The 19,491-nt window shown below is 35.0% G+C and overlaps 1 protein-coding gene across 1 annotated transcript; it reads right to left on the bottom strand.

The window, feature by feature from the left end:
• Positions 1 to 12,764: 12,764 nt before the first annotated feature.
• LOC140967236 (serine/threonine-protein kinase PBL27-like) lies at positions 12,765 to 18,864 on the bottom strand. The gene is made up of 5 exons (XM_073427650.1): positions 18,225 to 18,864; positions 17,318 to 17,514; positions 16,926 to 17,115; positions 14,101 to 14,492; positions 12,765 to 13,710 (listed from the first exon to the last, which is right to left on the bottom strand). Exons 1-5 carry the CDS (start codon positions 18,364 to 18,366, stop codon positions 13,099 to 13,101), a joined length of 1,533 nt encoding a protein of 510 aa, XP_073283751.1. The 5' UTR covers positions 18,367 to 18,864; the 3' UTR covers positions 12,765 to 13,098.
• Between the last annotated feature and the right edge of the window lie 627 nt (positions 18,865 to 19,491).

Consider the following 19,491-nt stretch of genomic DNA (forward strand, 5'->3'; position numbering starts at 1 on the left):
CATTAAATATTTTAGTGAATTAATAAATTAGTTTAGGATGGTAATTATCTTGCATGCATGGCTAATTATTAAAAATTCATCCACTAACATGTTAGGGTAATATTTTCTTGAATATATTAGGCTCATATTAATTTATCCCAATTGGTTACACATTTTAATTTAGGCTTTTAATTAAATTAGTGGACGTAAAGAATTTATTTACTACTTATCTCAAGTCAATTAAATAAATTCTTAAACTTTCTTCTTCATAAAAAAAATAAATTATTAATTAACTTAAATAAATTTTAGGAATGTTTTCTTAAGATTACATTTTATCTCTTTACTCCAACTCCAGTCTGACCTCACTTAATTTAACTGAAAATGTAGTACTTCAACTACTGCATGAAATAAATAATTTAAAGAAAAGAATTTAAATACTCATGCAATGAAATCATTTTAAATTTAAATACTAGAATTATGCATGGCTTATACGTAGTCTAATTTACGGGTTCTACAAGTACACACCCGAGGTTTATGTTAATGATTTAAAAGATTTATGTTTATGATTTTATTAGAGATATTTTTATGCTTTAATTTTATTGTTAGTTGAGGAGTTAAGGATATTTTATTACACTTGATATTTAAATGTTAAATTATTATGATTTATGAAAATGTTAAGTAGCTTTATTTGTTAATTATTGAGTTTATTAGTTACAAAAAAAAGTCGAGGTCATTTCACTCAACCTCTTGAAAAACGTTCCCCAACCGTCAAGAACCAGCAACCCATGTTTTCTCGTACCATACCAAGATACACGTGAAAGAGACATGAAATCTGCCATGGATCGTGCATAAACATTCAACAATACATATTATTGTGTGAAAGATGAGAAAACAAAAGTATAGGATGTGCTTTTGCATTTATACGCTCGAAAAACAACATAATGACGCGAGAGACGGACGCCAGAGGGATGGGAAAGACCTTGGCTGCATTTTTCCTTTCAAGAACCAAATGAACCCTAGCTGTTGGAGGAGAAAGGTGGGGCGGCCGAGTGGAGGGGTGAGGGTAGGGTTTAGGTAGTGAAAAAAATGGTATAAAAAATAATAGGATATTGGGCCTAGGTTCAAAGTATTAAAGAGAAAAGAGTTTGGCCTAACAATCCTATTAAAATTGGCCCATTAAGCCCAAAAACAAGTATGTAAAAATTTTCGTTTTGGTATGTTTTCATAAATATTACTCGAACCCTCAAAAAGTCCTTCATTTTGCTAAAAATCGCATGCCGGTTTAAAATATGGTTCAACGTGTAAAAATAAATTAAAAAAGTCCATTTTCGAAAATTACATAATAAGTACACCATATATTAAATAATTAAAAATAATTATTCAATAAAACATTTTCCTTAACTGTCAACGGTCTTCGTTCCTCGTCCGAGCGTGAAATACTGCTAAAATCCCTATATTATGCAATCAAGTAAACCATGTCATAAAATAATGAAATCATGTCTTAACCACGCACTAAATGCATTTAAAAATAATTAAATAAACATTTTAATAACCCTTAGATTTGCATGCAGCCTGATTACATCGTTCGAATTTCTAGACCTTACAATTCCTCTCCCCCTTAAATTGAATTTCGTCCTCGAAATTTAAAACTTACCGATAAGCTCTGGGTAGTGACTCCTCATCTTAGTCTCGGTTTCCCAAGTAGCCTCCTCCTCGAAATGATTATTCCACTTAACCTTGACCATTCGAATCACTTTGTTCCAGTGTCTATCCAGAATCTGGGTAGGTCTTTCCTCAAAAGATAGGTTCGGTGTCAACTGCAGAGGCTCATAATTCAGCACATGCGAAGGATTCGACATGTAAGGTCTAGGAAATTCGAACTATGTAATCCGACTGGATGCAATATAGTGTTTTTATTTAAAATATGTGTTTAATGATTTTTTTTATGCATTAAATGCATAAATATTGGATGAATACGTGGTTATTTCATGGTTACTTTAAAGTTTCATGCATTAAGATTTTAAGTTGCATTTCGCGCTCGAACGAGGAACGAAGACCGGAGATATTCGGGAAAAATGTTTGTTAGACTTAATTTAATTTTGGTGATGAGAGTCAAAATCAGTAGACTGTATTAAGTTTAAGCAGCAGACAGTACATATAGCAGAAGCCCTAGTATCGCTTAAAACAGAAACAATACTGTATGAGTACTTATCAGCTTAGAAAAACAGAAGCAGAACTTAGGTTAAACAAAAGCAAAACTTAACGTCTTTGATTGATCGTTGCTATCTTAAATTTAACGTTACTTTACCTAGTACTAGTATGAATTGCACCATTAATGTTGTACAAAGACATTTAACGCTCCTTACCATTTGTGGTGTGAAACAAAGAGTGATAATTCTGAAGCCTTTCTGCAGGACCTTTTTTAGGTGATAAAGCTGATTCTGCTCAGAAGTCAAAAGAAGCCGTTTTGCTTATAGACGTTGGACTCAAGGTTTCTATATAAGGATAAATCTTTATAGACACACACACGAATCATTATTGAGAATACACTATCTGTCAAAACGTCTTTTGAGCTATCTCAACTACTATCTATCAAGAAGCTCAACATACAGAAAAACAACACACGCTTCATATATTATATCTGATCTTCTGAGATCAATTTGTGTTGTTGTTTCTTAGTCTCTTCGAAGCCATTCAATTTAATATACTTCACTGAGAAGAGTCTGTAATTTGGAAAAAAATCTTTTCCAAAACCTTACTGTATTACTTGTGTTGTGAAACTAAGAGTTTCAGTAGGCAAATGATGAGTCCTGCTGAAGTGGGTGTGTACAAGAGTTGTACTGTAAAAACCAAAGTCTTTTAGTGATACCTTCTGGAAACAGAAGAAGGAAAGACGTAGAAGATTTTATCTTCGAACTTCCAGAAACAACCATTGTCTACTGCCTACTGTTTTTATTGTTTTCATCCTATACCATCAGATTGTTTCCGCACTTATTTTGTGATCTTCTGGATAATCATTCGAACAAGAATAACTATAATCTCTAACATGATTCTAACACCCTTTGCAAAAACGTTCAACGAGTTTATTCACCCCTCCTCTAAACTCTATATCGATCCCCAACAATGTTTTTATTAAATAATTATTTTTAATTATTTAATATATGGTGTAATTAATTATGATTTTTGAAAATGAGCACTGGTTGGGTATTTTTACTCGTCGGGTCATATTTTTAGCCGGTACGCAAATTTTAGTAATTCGAAGGACTTTTTGAGGGTGCAGGCAATATTTTCAAAAACGTACCTAAAATAAATATTTTTCGGAAGTTTTATTAGGCTTGATGGGTTTATTTTAGCGCTTAGTGGGCCCAAAACCCTTTTTAATCCATTTAATTTTTAATTAAGGCCCATTAGTGCACAAATTTTATACTTAAACATGACTTAATCAAACCCTAAACCTAATACACATCCTTGGCCGCCCCACTCTCTCATTCAGCAACCTCCACCTTTGAAAATCAGCAGCCACCATTGGTTTTTCTCTCAAGCTTTCAAGAAAAATTCTTCCCCGCCTCTCCGGTGCGCATTCTTCGCAAAGGCCGTCAAGTTTTTGAGCACATAAACGTTAAGACACGCCTTGTATAATTCTTTTCTTTAAGTATGTATATGCTAATTTAAAATGCATGTGGTTTTATTATGTATTACTTGCTATTCTCAGTTTATACATGTTGAGTCTTTAGACTCACTAGAATTCACGGTTTGCAACAATTTGATTTTGAGATGTATTTGTAATTAGTTAAGTTACGTAAGTTTGGTGCCGTAAGAAAAAGATTTGATTCAAGGATCTTAAGCTAATATCATTATGGGGTTGAGATAAGGTTTAACTTGTAAGTGTATTACCAAGGATGGAAGTCGATTAGTAATTTTTTGTGTTAAGATCTCTTAAGTCGAACTGCATAAGTGCTAATGTAATAGGTCGATGAACATTATGAGTATTGTATAAGAAAAATAAAGTAAGATAAGTTTGGACATAGTAGAAAAATTAAAAATCGAGGTCATAGTAGAATAGAACTAAGTCACCATAAGTCGTTTTAAGTTGCGATTCGCAAACGAGGATTTTGGTAGGCAATTTAATTAAGATTGAGGAGACATAAGTATAGTTTAACATTTATTTTATCAGAGTTGCGCAGCGGAAGCATGGATTATTGGGATACTAGAATTTTAGTCTAAAATTTTTGATTTTCGAGGATAAGTAAATTTCGGGGACGAAATTCAATTTAAGAGGGATAGATTCTAACGTCCCGAAAAATTTAAGATTGACGTAAACCACATGCATGCAAGTTATCAAACTTCTTTTGTAATTTATTAAATTTTTTTAATGTATTAAATGTATGTTTATTGCATGAATATGTGTTTTAATTCATGGTTTATTAAAGTTCATGCATAATGGTTTTTAAGTTGCATTTCCCGCTCGAACGAAGAACGGAGACCGGGGATATTTAGAAAAAATATTTTTATTGAATAATTAATTTTAATTATTTAATATAAGGTTTATTTAAGAGAGAATTTAAAAAATGGGCCTTGGTTGGATATTTTTACTCGTCGGGCCGCATTTTAAACCGATACGCAAATTTTATCGAGTCGGAGGACTTTTTGAGGACTCGGACAATATTTTTAAAAACGTACCTAAACGAAATATTTTTCGAGAATGTTTTTGGGCTTGATGGGTTTTTTTTAGGGATTAATGGGCTCAAAAACCCTTTTAAATCATTTACTTATAATTAAGGGCTCATTTAAACTTAAGCCTTTTATTTAATTACATCACTAAGTGACCCTAAACCTACCTAAACACCTAGCAGCCGTCCACTCCACATTTCAGAAGCCTCCCTCACGCCATTTTCAGCAGCAACTCTCAGCCAAGCTTTGTTCTTTCAAGAAAACCCTTCCACGCTCCTCCGCTGTTCATCCTACGCGCGCATTTTCAAGTTTTCTAGCATACGATCATCAAGGCACGCTTATATTCTTGTTTTTCTTATCATTCACTCCAATATTATGCTTAAAATCATGTATTTGTTCGAAAATGTAGTGACCTACCTTGTGGTTGCATTTTTGTTTAAAGTTTGACATGAAATTCGATTATTTTTGCATGATACTCATGTTTTTGTTGTATGGTTGCAAGGGGGCGGCCGATTTTTGGTTGATTAGGGGCGAACATGCTATGTTTAAGGTGACATGATGATTTGAGTCTAGGGTGTGCTCAGTTCTTGGTGAAGGCCGAAGGTGTCATTTGGGTGGCTAGGGTTTCGGGTTGTCTTGGTGTAGGGTTAGGGCGGGCTCGACCGGGCAAGGGCTGAACCATGCTGAGGTGCTATCCAGGAGGGTCCAACCGAGGCTAGGGGAGGTCCACAACCTGCTGGTCTTGCCTTTAGAGTCATTTGGCATCGTGGAGTAGGGGTTGGCCACGGGTGTGCATCCTTTGGTGACTAGCGAGTATAGGAAAGTTACGGCCTGCATGGGCTATGGCCGTGGGTTCAGCAGGTCCTAGGGTGGTCTAGGAGAGGTTGGTTTGTGGCTGGTCCCAACGGTTTTGCTGTAGGGTCGTGATTGTGTGCGAGGGCCATGGCTAGGGTTCGACTAAGTTGAGTAGAAAAATTCCAAAAGCTTGTGGTCATGTATTCGGGAGTCATAGTGGGCTGGAATGTGAAGTTTAAGGGCTGTTAGAATGTATTTTAGGTGTGGTAAAGGTTTGGGAAAATTTTGGTTAAGTTGCGGGTTGATTTGAGTTAAAAACGGGACCCCGGTCTAAGTTTTAAAACGAATCGAGTAAGTTTTGAAACGGGCTCGAGTTTACGTCTAAGAAATACTTTTGATTATGTTTTGGGATGTTTTAAGGAGTTTGCTAAGTTTCGGGCCGAAATTTTGAGGTTCAGGAGTAAAATGGTCATTTTGGGTTTGGTCTTTTTGCACCCGGGGTGAGTTTTTAGGCCTGGCAGCGCCATGAGCACAAATTTATCGTGTTTTTAAATGTTTACGCATCATGTATACGGGTTTTATGTAATTATGAAAACTATGGTGCATGCTTGGTTTTAAGGAAAAATTACGCATGTACATGCTTTTATTTAATCATGAATGTGATGACACGTTTTTGAAGGATGAGAGTTGGTTGTGACTAACACGATGACATGTAAGGCCAGGGCTCAGTGGACGGGTAATGTTGTCGCTGATGTCCTCGCCGCCGTGTACCTCGGTTACACGTAGATGGATCTATCGACTCAGATGATAATACGAAAGTCACAGCTGATGAACGGAATTCAAATTAAGAAAACGAACACGTACATGATATTATGATGAGATATGTTATGAAAATGTTTATGCTTTAACAGGTCATGATTATGCATACGATTTTGTAAGTTCATAAAACATATCTTAATTACAGTATTTTTCACTGTTGTTTGTTACGTATATGTATTTGTTATAACGTTACAGGTGTGTTGAGTCTTTAGACTCACTAGGTGTAAATGATGCAGGTGAGCATGATGTTATGGAGACTGTAGGCGTGGAAGACTGAGTAGGCGAAGCTGGCTGGTGCACTGAATAACCCGAGGACCTCGCATTTCTTCCCTATAATATGTTTATGAGGCATGAGTTTAAAATATATGTATATGGGTCATGGTTGATCATTGGTTGTTTTACACATTTTCACATTTTACTACGTTGTTATTTTAGCAGGATTTGAAAGGGTACACTTGAATTCTTTTAAAACATTCTAGGGTTTTGAGGATGCTAAATTGTTTTTAACTGCAGTTAATTTTTTTCATAGGTTGGATGATTTTTCTAAAACACCTGTTTAATTTATTTAAATATTTTAAGCGTGTGTATTTTTCGCCATAGCTTTAAACAAAATGTTTCAGTAGAACTTTAAAATGAGCAGACGTTGCACACTAGGTTTGGATGGTCGCAGGCGATGTTGATTTTGAGATAGACGCTGACACTTGAGTGGATCGGGTCCAGCAGTACACTTCCGAGGGACTCTGTTTTTCGCATTAGATTAAGATTTAAAGTTTTTACGTAAAGATTTTGAGGATTATTTATATAGAGATTTTATGCTTTATTTTGAAGTTTAGTTTTGGATTATTTTAAAATTTGACGTATGATTTTGGTGGTTGATGATTTATGAATTTTTATGCATATAAGATTTTTAAAGGTTGAGTTGTTTTTTATGAGTGTTTCGAATTTTATGATTATAAAAAAAAATTAGTAGGATTTTAAATTAAAAAGTAAGGGACGTTTCAATTGGTATCATAACGAAAGACCCCGAAAGGGTTTTGTTATTGCCACTGCAAGAAGTTCGAGAAGTCACACCTCAAGTCCGTGAGTTTTACCGCTTTAAGATTTATATGCTGAGTTTTAAATGCTTTTATGATATAGAAATTTGGAGGTTGCATTTTTCTAAATTAAATGCATGTTGGTTACGTGGTTTGGACAGTGTGTACAACCATGTTTCCGAGACGTGTTATTCACGGGCACGGGGAAGAGGAGAAACGGGAGGAGAATTTGGTTTTTGCGTATCTCGAGATTTGCATTACCTAAGATTAAGTTGAGGCGAATTGAACTTGGTGATTTAGGACTGCATGTTTCGAATTCTGCACTGTGTAGGAAGAGAATTCCGAAGTTGATGGTATGGGTTGAATTTTAAGGAATCATGAACTTAGGGATTGAATTATAATCATACAAAATTTGAGGGACTTAATTGCTAGTTTTTGAAAATATTGGGGGTGATTTTGATATAATTCAAAAATATAGGGGCTTTGTGTGAATTTAAAAACTAAGGGGCTAAAATACGAAAATTTGGGGCTAAATTTGAGAATTCGAGAATTTTTGGGTCTTGATTTAAAATTTTAGGAAAATTATGGGGTCATTTTAGCAATTTTCGAAAGCTATGGGAACCGTTTTGTAACAAATTCGATAGTTTGAGAGGCTAGGAATGCCATAATTTAGGCTTAATTGAATAATCCGAGAACTTTGGGATTTAGATTGCAATTTTCTGAAAAATAAACTGGTCTAATTGATTGTAGTCGGCAAGTAAATTACTAATTAAGGGTTACATAAGGAATTGTGATTGAGGAAGTTAGACAAATATTTAGGTATGGGGATGTCCTATGAGGAACGAGAAATATTGGTATTAGCGATTTCGATGATAAAGTAAAATTTGTCAAATTAATAATTTTTGGGTATTATAATGAATTATATAGAATTAAAATGATATTACAGGTGTTATAAGTGTATGTCGTGAAACACAAAGAATATAAATATTAAAAAATATGATTTAATCAAAAATATTTTTATTTTTGATTTTATCGTAGTACACAAATATTTTTGGTTCAACAATTGATATCCAATTGGAAAGTTTGTACCTTAGATTTCAGAATTTTAGTAAGATATTTGAGGAGACAAATGACTGAAGTAGAAAATCAGTAAATGAAATTCGTTTATATTAGGATATTAGGCATAAAACTATTGAAGTAATGTTATGAAGGAATCGAGGAATACAAATTAAGAATATCGGAGTTCGTATAATTTTTAATCTTCAGTTTAAAGGATTTGAGAAAAATATTATTTGAGGACTATACGAGGTAATTGCAAAATTTGGAGAACTAAGTTAAAAGAAAGAATTTCATTTTGGGTTGACACTGCGATTGCTATGATTTCTAATGTCCAGAAACCTCTATTTTTGAATTTTGTCGCTAAACCTTGCAAGGATAAAGAAATTTGGGGAATTGTTTAAAGTTATTAAGAAATAACTCATAGGTTCATAAGATATTTATTTTTGGGGATTATGAAATTTTGAATCTAAGTTCTAATTGGCGATTAAGAGTATAACTGTTGTCAGGAGACATGTATTGCATATGTCGGGCTTTTAAGAATGTTAAACACTTAAATTGGATATGTGAGACCCTGAATTATGTTGACTACAATAAATTAAAGAATGACATTTTTAGGTTAAAGAAATTACTCTAATTTTTGTGATAACAAATAGATAACTATCTTACGTAAAATAAGTCACAGAACATAAACATGCATCGAGGAAAGAGTAGCATAATAAGTTTTGCATTTATACGATACTAAGAGTAAATTATATTGGAATGTGGATAAAAGTTTTCTTCCATATGGTGTTAAGATTTTTGTAAGTGTAAGGTCATTTGACATGGTCTTGAGTTCCGAAGTTACATATAAGTGTTTGATTTTATAGCGGGATTTATAATTAAATCATAATGTGAATTGTGACTCGATACACTTGAATCATTTAAGTACTTTGAATGCTTGGGATTTTTAAAAAAAAATTTGATGATAGTGTTAAGGACAATATGCTTGGCATATACATGAATGAGGTTTTAGTAAGTACCGGTCATTAAGGTGTTTTATAATCAAGGATACTATATGATGACTATGGATCAAAACTTGGTTTTGAAATAGGAATATATTTTGGAAAAATTAAATTATACGATCAAGACGACTTAATGTAAAATCAATCAATTAATTAATCTTTGGGAAGAAAAAAACTTAAGGCAGTTTAGGATTTATAATTGATAGAGGATGTAGAGTTAGTTAAAATTTTGATTTCCTTGATGTCAAGAAATTTGGTATAAATGTATAATAATAGAAGATGTCATATCAGAGTAGCAGCGAAAGCGTTCAGATTAAGTATGAAATGAATGAGGGAGCTTAAGCTTTTCAATAATCAAGAGTAGACAAATTTCGAGAATGAAATTTTATTTAAGGGGGGAGGATTTGTAACGCCCGAAAATTAGTACACGTAGACCGCATGCATGAAAATTATTAAATTGTTAAAATATTTTGATTAAATGATTTTGGATGCATGAATGATATATTTTGAGTGCCTAAATGATTAATTGTATAATTTTGCTTGATTTCTAATTTAAAGATTTTTAGACGATTATCGGGGTTGACCGGGGACGGAGGACCGGAGACGATTAAGGTGTTAAAGATTTAAAAGCTAAATTTTTATTTTTAGTTAAGAAAATTTTTATTTTAATTAATTTAAGATTTATTGAATTTTTAAAGTCAAATTTAAATTAATTAATGGGAGTAAGGAAATAATGTATTTTATAAGGGATTTTTTTGAAAATAGATATTTTTAAATCTTTTAAATTGATACCTAATAATTTTATAAATCTTAATGGGCCTAATTTATTAATTAAAAACTAGGGTTGATTATGCCAATTAATTAAGTGATTAAAGAAGGCTTTTATTATTTATTTTTAAAAAAGAAGAAGATAATAAATAAGTAAATAAATAAATACATAAATAAATAAGAGTCTTAGCCCTCAACACACACATTCTCACCTAAACACACACACCACTCACATGAAATGAAGGAATGCTACGGCCGAAACTTGTGTTCCGTGGCAAGAGAGTTCTTGATTTTTTTTTCTTTGTTCTTCGATTTTCTTCCTCGTTCTTCCTTCTAACAGCGATCACCCGACTCCCTTTCATCCCATGGTGGGTTTTCGGTAGGTTTTGACAAGAAAAGAGGATAGAAATCAACTTCCGTTCGTTACCGACATTCCACCGCTTCGGTATTCGTATTTCGAGCGTTTTAAACGCAAAGACATGTTTCTAAACTTTCTTTTTGCCCCATTCAAATCATAATATGTGGGTTTTATGTTTTAACGTATGAAAATTATATTAATCAAATTATTCGACGGTTGGATAAATATTTTTCATATTTCTGACGTTTTTACGCTCGCTTGAGACGTGTAATGATTTCTAAAAGACATGCTGCCATTAGCGGACATTAAAGGAATGGAAAAGGAGTCGTTTAAGGGTAGGATGAGGTATGGTCATATGCAAAACGAACCATGCTTGGGTGAGACTAGAACCTAGAGTTTTCAAGAGTTTCTTGGGGATTATGGGACGGCTAGGGGCGGCTGACCAGGGGCTCAATCATGCGTGGTCAAGACCCTGTGAGGGCTGCGTCCTAGGGCTAGGAAGAGTCCTAGCATGGCTGGACTCGCTGATGGACGAAGGAAGGGAGTTACGGCCACAAGGATGGAAGTTAGGGCTCGATTCTTTTGGGAGGCTAGGCGAGGAGGCTGTGCATGGTTAGGGCTGTTCAGGGGCTGGTCTAGTAGGGCTAGTAGGGTCCTAGGAAAGGGGCTAGGGTCTGGTCCAAGGCTGGCTCGAGGGTGGCTCGAGTAATTTAGAAACCGTGGCTTAGGAATGAAAGAATGGTTCAAAAATGGTCTGGGAAAAATAATGGGCTCGAACCGTGGTTCACGGGAGATGGTTCATGGTTCACGGGGGTAGTTTAGGGATGAAAAGCTTATGTTTAAAATTTGGGAAAAAAATATTAAGTTTGGAATTATTTCGTGTTTAAAATGCTTCACGATTTAATTATTAAGTCATTAAATCGAAATGCTCGGGTTTAAATCTAAGAAAAATATTATAAGTCAAATTTAAGCTTATATGACGCTATGGGATAGGCCCGAGTCAAGAAAATTAAGAAAAAGTCAAAATCCGGAAGTTTGTAATCTAGGGGTAAAAAAGTCATTTTACGTGTCGGGTAGTTCGAAAGCTCTAGCAGTGTCCCGAGGAATCATAATACATGCTAAACGATATTTTAAAATGTTTACAATGAAAATATGATATTTTTCTGCAATATGCAAAGGTTGTACGATTTTCCATGAAAATTGCTATTTTACGAGTTTGAAGGATACAATATTTTATAAAAGAAAGGAAAATATTTTGAAGTATGTGAATTGACTGTGACAAATATGATATGATATAATTGAAGATATCTTGAGGAAAAAGACCCCAGAGGGAGCTCGTTTACGGCAGAAGGCCCCAGAAGGAGCTCGATGATCGTATTTCTTTTTTTTTTTGGCCCCACCCCCATGTACTTTGTGAGCTAAGACTGATCAGTCGATCACATGATGATACGATTACAGATAGTCACTTTCAAGGATCAAACTTCACCCAAAATGATATACGATGATCAAAAGCTTTACGATTTAATGATTTATGATATGATATATGATAACAAGTTTTTACGCCAACTTATTTTAGTAAAAGATTTATTTTAAAGCTTCACGTGCCTGTATATGTATTATTTGTTACATATGTTTAAAACTTGTTGAGTCATTATACTCACTAGGTTTGGATGGTCGCATGCGATGTTGATTTTGAGAGAGGCACTGACGCTTGAGTTGATCGAGTCTGGCAGTATACTCCCGATGGACTTTATTTTCCGCATTAGATTAAGATTTAAAGTTTTTACGGAAAGATTTTGAGATTATTTATTTAGAGATTTTATACTTTATTTTAAAGTCTAGTTTTGGATTATTTTAAAAGTTGACGTATGATTTTGGTGGTTAACGATATATGGATTTTTATGCATTTAAGATTTTTAAAGGTTGAGTTGTTTTAAATGAGTGTTTCGAATTTTATGATTACAAAAAAAAAATTAGTAGGATTTTAAGTTAAGGGATGTTTCATCGGCCAACCCCTGAAATTCCGACGATCGAATCTCGATGCAAATTTTGTTTAGATTTCTATTGCTATCTATACAAGGAATCAAGTTTCTGATTGCGAACCTTATTTGATGATCGAAAGAAGAAGATCCGTTCGTAGAGATTTAGACGAAGGACCAACTCTACTAATTTCGGACCGGTTTGGTGTCCAGTGTTAAATGCACAAAGATAAACAAATCTAAACACCATATGAATGTTTTAAATCGTAAGACGTCAAGGAATATTTTGAACATCAAAATAAAAATTTTAAATTGCGTCTTATGTGCGAGAAAACGATACTCCATTAATAGTACCAAAACCAAACCGATCAACCTCATGCAAATACAACATAAGCACAAATTTTAACCTCCTTTTTCCAAAACACGAGAAATCTCATAAAATCACCTAAATACTTAGATTTTTACATCGCATACTCCATTCAGCACTGTAACAACATTTTTTTGCTCAAAATGGCATGCAAGGTTGTTCGGATAGAGTCTTCATTATTCCAGATTGAACCTCATAGCCCAGCACATGATGACACAACAATGTACATTATCCCGGCAGCTCGACCATATGGTGGTTCTTAGCCATATCATTCGTTCGTGCCATCGAAACTATCCATGGCATTTGCGCGCTTTCTCTCCCTCCAGTTCTCACCCCATACTTTGGCCTCAGCAACAGCACGTTCTCTGTCCAAGTCTCGGTTTCTTGGCGTTTCTCTTGCTCTGCCACCACTGACAGGGCTGTCTTTTTGAGAACCGGGAGGGTCCAAGTCATCCAAACCCAATTTCCGGCCGGACCCACTTCCAGTTTCAATCCTTCGTAAGTCTGCACCAGCCCTAACAGGATCTCTCCTCCGATGGTCAGGCGAATTTTTATAAGTGGAGGGGGAGCCCTGGTGGCTCAGATCGTATAAGCTATAGGTTCCATCGGATGTGTGCCTACGCTCATCCCGGTGCCGTGGAGTAGACGGACCAACTCTGTTGCTCTGTGAGACTGGTGCATTAGGGTCATAGGTTTGGGATGCTAAATATGTTAAAGCAGTCACAACGTCACCAATTAGAGGTCTTGTGGCAGCTTGCTCTTGCAAGCACATAGCTGCAACTGCCAATGCTTGATAAAGTCCACGAATTGGATATCGACCTTGCAACAGAGGATCGGCCATCTTCGGAAATTTCCTTCGATCTTTGAAGAGTGGCCTTGCCTAAACGTTAAAGAAAAAGAAAGTTCACTACATGATGGCGGAGCCAAAAGTTTAGGGTAGTGGATTTTATTTGTATTTATATTTTATTTTGAGGAAAACTCGAAAATTTAGGGAAGGGTATGTCATACTTTTTTGTAATATAATTACATAGAAAACTTAATGAGGCAACTGCCCCTGCCACCCTCCTTGCTCCCCTCAGACTCAGCCACGATAGTTCATCACCTTTTTTTTTAAACACCAACATGATATAACTACAATCTCATTTATAAGTTCTTAAAAACCAACCAATCCACCATTGAGAAAATTTGTCGGCCACGTATTATGTCGAAGGAGCATGACAAAGCAGAATAAAATACAAGCTTAATTTGAAAGTACATAAAAAACACTTACCCATGCAACAAGATTATGCTCCCCTGCGCCCTTAGTGTTGTCAATAGCCTTTCGGCCCGTGATTATCTCCAAAAAAACGACTCCAAAACTATAAACATCGGATTTTAATGTAAGTTGGCCAGTCATGGCATATTCGGGAGCACAGTAACCATACGTCCCCATCACTCTAGTTGAAACGTGAGTTTTATCCCCGACGGGACCCAGTTTTGCAAGTCCAAAATCCGATAATTTGGGGAAATATCCATTTTCAAGAAGGATGTTTGATGATTTTAAGTCTCTGTATATGACTGGTGGATTGGCTTTGTCATGCAAATATTCCAACCCTTTTGCCGCACCAGCAGCAATCTTCATTCTCGTATTCCAGTCTAAAGGTTCTTTATCTGGATGAAGATCTGTGTACAGAGATGTCACCATTATGAGCTACGCAAAGAGAGAAGGCATTCAATCACATTTGTTAACGTATAGTTAATTGATAAGCTGAACACCATGAACCCTTCAAAACATAATTTTCTTAATCATCTCAAACTTTGAGCAAAGAAAGTTATCATGTACATGATCGACCAGAGGTTGTGTACTACGATTTCTACGAGTTTGTGCAACGTGAGCTCAATTCAAGCACCATGAGGATTAGACAGTGAACTGATTCATCTAGTTCAATGCTGACACGCTGACATCCAAGCAATTTCATCTCAAGTGCATCTACTCTATCCTCCTCTCCATTTATACATGTATCAGAATATGGTTAGGAAAAAAGAGGGCAAATAGACCCAATCTCCTTAAACCATTCAAACCTTCAAAATATACAATGGTTGATTTATTCTCGGAGGCTGGAGTCTATGCTCTATCATCTTCCAGGTTCTAATTATTTACAAGCTGGAATAAGATCCAATTTTTTCTCAAGCAAACTCAAGTACAGTAATTTTAGTGTGATGATGCTTCATATATAATCGTGAAATTATTACAAAACCATCTACAGCACCTTATATAATATCTATGAGGTTAAAGAGTTGACTGGCGTAGCTATAATGTCCATTAGACCATCTAGCTTAGCATAATGAGTTTATTTTCTTTAACATAGCAAGCTATATTGAGCTAATTGAAATTCATTTAAACAAGTCACTGATACAGCATCATCAAAAAGGAGGCCAGAATCAGACAAAAGATTATTTGTGAAAATTCCCAACAGATTACCAATGACCATTGGCTTTTCTTTAGCATAGCAAGCCACACAACTACTTGAAATTGATTTAAACAAATAGCTGATACATCACCATCCAGGAAGCCAAAATCACACATGAAAAGATGATTTGCGAAAATTCAGAAGAGACTGCCAATGACCATTGGCAGCCACGTGCGGTTCAGGCTCGGCAATTACCTCCCCTGGATTAGGAAATATTTCTTGCATTTTTTGAAAACATCCCACTTATAGCTCAGTGTTGTATATTAGCATACCGCAAAAAGCACAAAATATGTTAATTCTAAGTTTTGGCCCTCTTAAGTCTTGACCTTAGGACCTAGCTCTGCCCCTGCCAGTAACCCAATTACATATCTTGAACTATCCCCCGTAAAAGAAAAGCTGCAGCAGAGCTGTTATTGCACTCGAAATGCCAGTGATATTATTTTTTAATTTGTTGACCATTGCAGCCTTAAAGCTTGAAAGTAACAATGAATCCTTAATCATAGTCCAGAGGTCGAGCATCAGCATTAGTGGCAACTGTTAAAATCCCTTTTCCTCAACAGAAGCTTGGTCTGATTGATTTAACGCCACATGTTCCACGAGTATTGGTAAAAGTGCTAACTACCACTGCATAACCATGAATCCTTAATCACAGTCCAGAGGTGGAGCATCAGCGTTAGTGGCAACTGTTAAAATCCCTTTTTCTCAACATAAGCTTGATCTTATTGATTTAACGCCACATGTTCCACAAGTATTGGTAAAAGTGCTAATCTACCACTGCATAACAATGAATCCTTAATCACAGTCCAGAGGTGGAGCATCATCATTAGTGGCAACTGTTAAAATCCCTTTTTCTCAACAGAAGCTTGATCTGATTGATTTAACGCCACATGTTCCACAAGTATTGGTAAAAGTGCTAAACTACCACTGCATACATCATATTTCACATGTAAAATTGCAGCACAACCAAATGCCCCCTTACCTCCGCAACTGATAAAGTTATGAGAGACAAAGCATCAGGGAAATTAATCAAAGGAGTTCTAGAACGCCTAGAAGCGTAAAAAATGGAAACAAAAAATGGTACAGGATCACTATAACATTTAAGTTTCCAAATAGACAATGAAATAACGATGACACTTGGTGTAAAATTCAGTAAAATGCCTCTTATACCTCAAAACTATTTTTACAATACCAAAAAGAAAACATACATTTGCACTGGATGTGAGCATTCTATAACTTATCAGCTTTTTCAGTTGAGCTCCTCATTGAAAAAAAGAACATATATTGACTGACCCTTTTCTGTGCAATGGTAATGATTTTGTTTGATGCTCGGTTTAATGCCTCTAGGTTGTGTGCAACACATCACAATACAATAACAGAATGGACGCACATGTGATAAACACACAAATAAAAATACAATTTTTCTGCAAGTGTTTCCTGAAGATACCAAATAGTTAATGTATTTAAAACATAACCAGATCAACAGATATTCATAAAGAATGATATTAATTTCTTTTTTAATTTATTACTTTTACGCATAACAAGATCTTTAAGAAATTTAGATGGATTTATGGGATTGCCAAAAAGATTATATATACTTATTCGTTAGCAGAAATTATAGATGGCTGTTCTGTGCAGCCGAACTGACCGTGTAAATGGTCTTCTAGAGATCCCAATGGCATGTACTCGTACACAAGTAGACGTTGGTCTCCATCAGCACAATACCCAATCAGGTTGACAAGATTTGGATGGTGTAAAAGGCTAAGCATGAGAACCTCCACTAAAAATTCTCTATTTCCTTGAAGGCCGTTCCGATCGAGCTGTTTAACTGCAACCACCTACCAAAAGAAGGCACTTTCATAATTTCAAACTAGTGTAAATTAAGTGCAGTTAAAGCTCGAAGACCATTATATTTATTAATATATCAAGCGATAAAAAGGAAATAAAATTGCCATACTTTCTTCCACAATCAAGCTATTAGGCTAGACAAAAAGCAGTGGCGATGAAGTCCGTCAAATTAGTGAATTAGGAATAAATCACCTGTCCTGTGCTTTCCAGGCGTCCTTTGTAAACACGTCCAAAGCCACCTTCACCAAGCAAGCATTCTGGTCTAAAGTTTTTCGTAGCTACTGCAAGCTCGCGAAAGGTAAATGTTTGTGCGGCAATATTGGCTGTTGGTTCTTTGGGAATTGAGGCTTCCCTTTTAGAATCATTGCTGCCCCGCGATTTCGATTTATCTTGGGAAAAATTAGGCAAATACAAGAATAAGAAAAACCAAGAATTTTAGCATTTTGAATATTTTACAAATTGTTATCCCACTTAAAATCTTTTAGGTTAGCCTACTAGAAATAATCTGACTACGGTCGTACTAATAAACATAGCTAAACAGATACACATCCCTCATCCTCGAGGATTCTAACTGATAATATGTAATCGGAATTTTGCACTACTCACGCCAACAATTTTCGTTCAACTAGAAAAAATCCAATTTGGGAAAATATTTATTTTAGAAAAAAATATCCCAGTAGCATTCAATGTACAATGTACAATAAAATTCAGCACAAATTAAAAGTCCAACCATAATCAAGAAACACGTCCATGACCTCTATCTAAAACACATAACCACACAGATAAAACGGCAGAAAACCAAAGAAAAAGCATAATGAGTACACCAAGAACTAAATTACCGCAAATGATAGACCAGACCGATAAACAATTTTTCCTTTACGATTAAAAAATATTTTCTCAAATCTCCAAATCACAGAAAAAACACACAAATACCACAGATCAAGCCAGTGAAAAGAAACCCTAAGCTATGGCATCACCAAGAAAAACAAAAATGACATAAAAACTCTAATTTAGGACATCCAAAAACACTTATCAATCCCCAAAAATGGAGAAAAAACACCCTTGAAATGGCAGAAAAGAAAATGTCTCAATCATGTACCTGAACTCAATCTATTCACATGGTTGTTAGACTGAGCTGCTGAACAATCTTTAAAAGACTCCTTCTTTGGTACTTCTTTAACTCCACTGTTATTGCCAATTCCTTCTTTTTTTGATGATCCAAAGCACGGAAGACACCCCATATCAGTTCAAAACAACAGACCCACCTCAAGAATCTCTCACTAAATCTACATATAATCCACTATGCTAATATATATTTACCAAAAACTGCATTTTTCTCAGCTTTTCACGGCGAACCCACCTCATAAAAACCCCATCTTTAACATAATTTTAAGCAATAAACAGCGTATCAATCTTCCCCAGCACCTCAAGATATGAGATCAGCTCACAGCTAGTTTAAAAACAAAAGCAGATCAAATCCAAGAAAATCTTGATTCTTCAATTGAAAGGTTAAGAAAGCCTAACTAAAATTGCAAAATTTAGTAGAAAATTATAATGTTGCTATATAAATGCGTGCATTTTATATGTGGAAACTGGAAAATAAAGAAACGTGAGAGACGAAAAGTCAAAAAAGAGTATTGTTTTTATCTTTATGGTAGTTTAAATTTTGTAAGAGCGAAATTAGTTGAATGTGGGAGAGTTTTCGAGGGAACTGTGCGGTATGAAATCCGTGTGCAGTGTAGTTGGACAAACTATTTGGGACATCGAGTGAAATTTACAAGCTTTAAGTGGCAACGACATGATATTATTTGTATCACTAGTAGCTCTTTGGTTCCTTCACTTCTGAATTTCACTTGTGAAGTCATTCTACCAAATTTTATAGTTTTCTAATGAGTTTAAGATATTTGAATTTGGGCTCAAGTTTGAAATGAAAATGAGTTTGAAATAGGATTCGTGAGTTTGTGGTTTTAATTACACTCATATTCTAGATTTCGTTAATAATTCTATGAATNTAAGCTTATAGATGACTCGCAAATTCGCTTTTGAACTTGAACACGGGAGAGTAACGATCCATGATTCATAGAATATATATATATATATATATTTGAAAATTTAGGTTTGAGAGTTTTGTTCCATTTAAATATTTGTTTACTGGTAATAACATAGGAATATATATATATCTGTTTGTGTGTGTGTGTGCGCGCGTGTGTAACCGACATGGTTTACACGTCATTCAATATTTCAACAATGTGTGCATAAACGACATGTTTTATAATATTTCAACAAACATCGTACTTCTCACAATATACACACGTGTGTGCATAAATGACACCCTTTAAATATTTCAACACGCATCGCACTGTGTT

The sequence above is a fragment of the Primulina huaijiensis genome, chromosome 2 (genome assembly GCF_012295235.1).
Source record: "Primulina huaijiensis isolate GDHJ02 chromosome 2, ASM1229523v2, whole genome shotgun sequence".
Taxonomy (NCBI): Eukaryota; Viridiplantae; Streptophyta; class Magnoliopsida; order Lamiales; family Gesneriaceae; genus Primulina; species Primulina huaijiensis.

Excerpts from the sequence above, each read along its gene's own strand:
- LOC140967236 (XM_073427650.1), bottom strand. The coding sequence starts at position 18,366 with ATGGGGTGTCTTCCGTGCTTTGGATCATCAAAAAAAGAAGGAATTGGC. Across the intron at positions 17,515-18,224 it reads TGTGAATAGATTGAGTTCAG|ATAAATCGAAATCGCGGGGC; the intron begins GTACATGATTGA and ends ATTTTTCCCAAG. Across the intron at positions 14,493-16,925 it reads TCTAGAAGACCATTTACACG|ATCTTCATCCAGATAAAGAA; the intron begins GTCAGTTCGGCT and ends CTCTGTACACAG.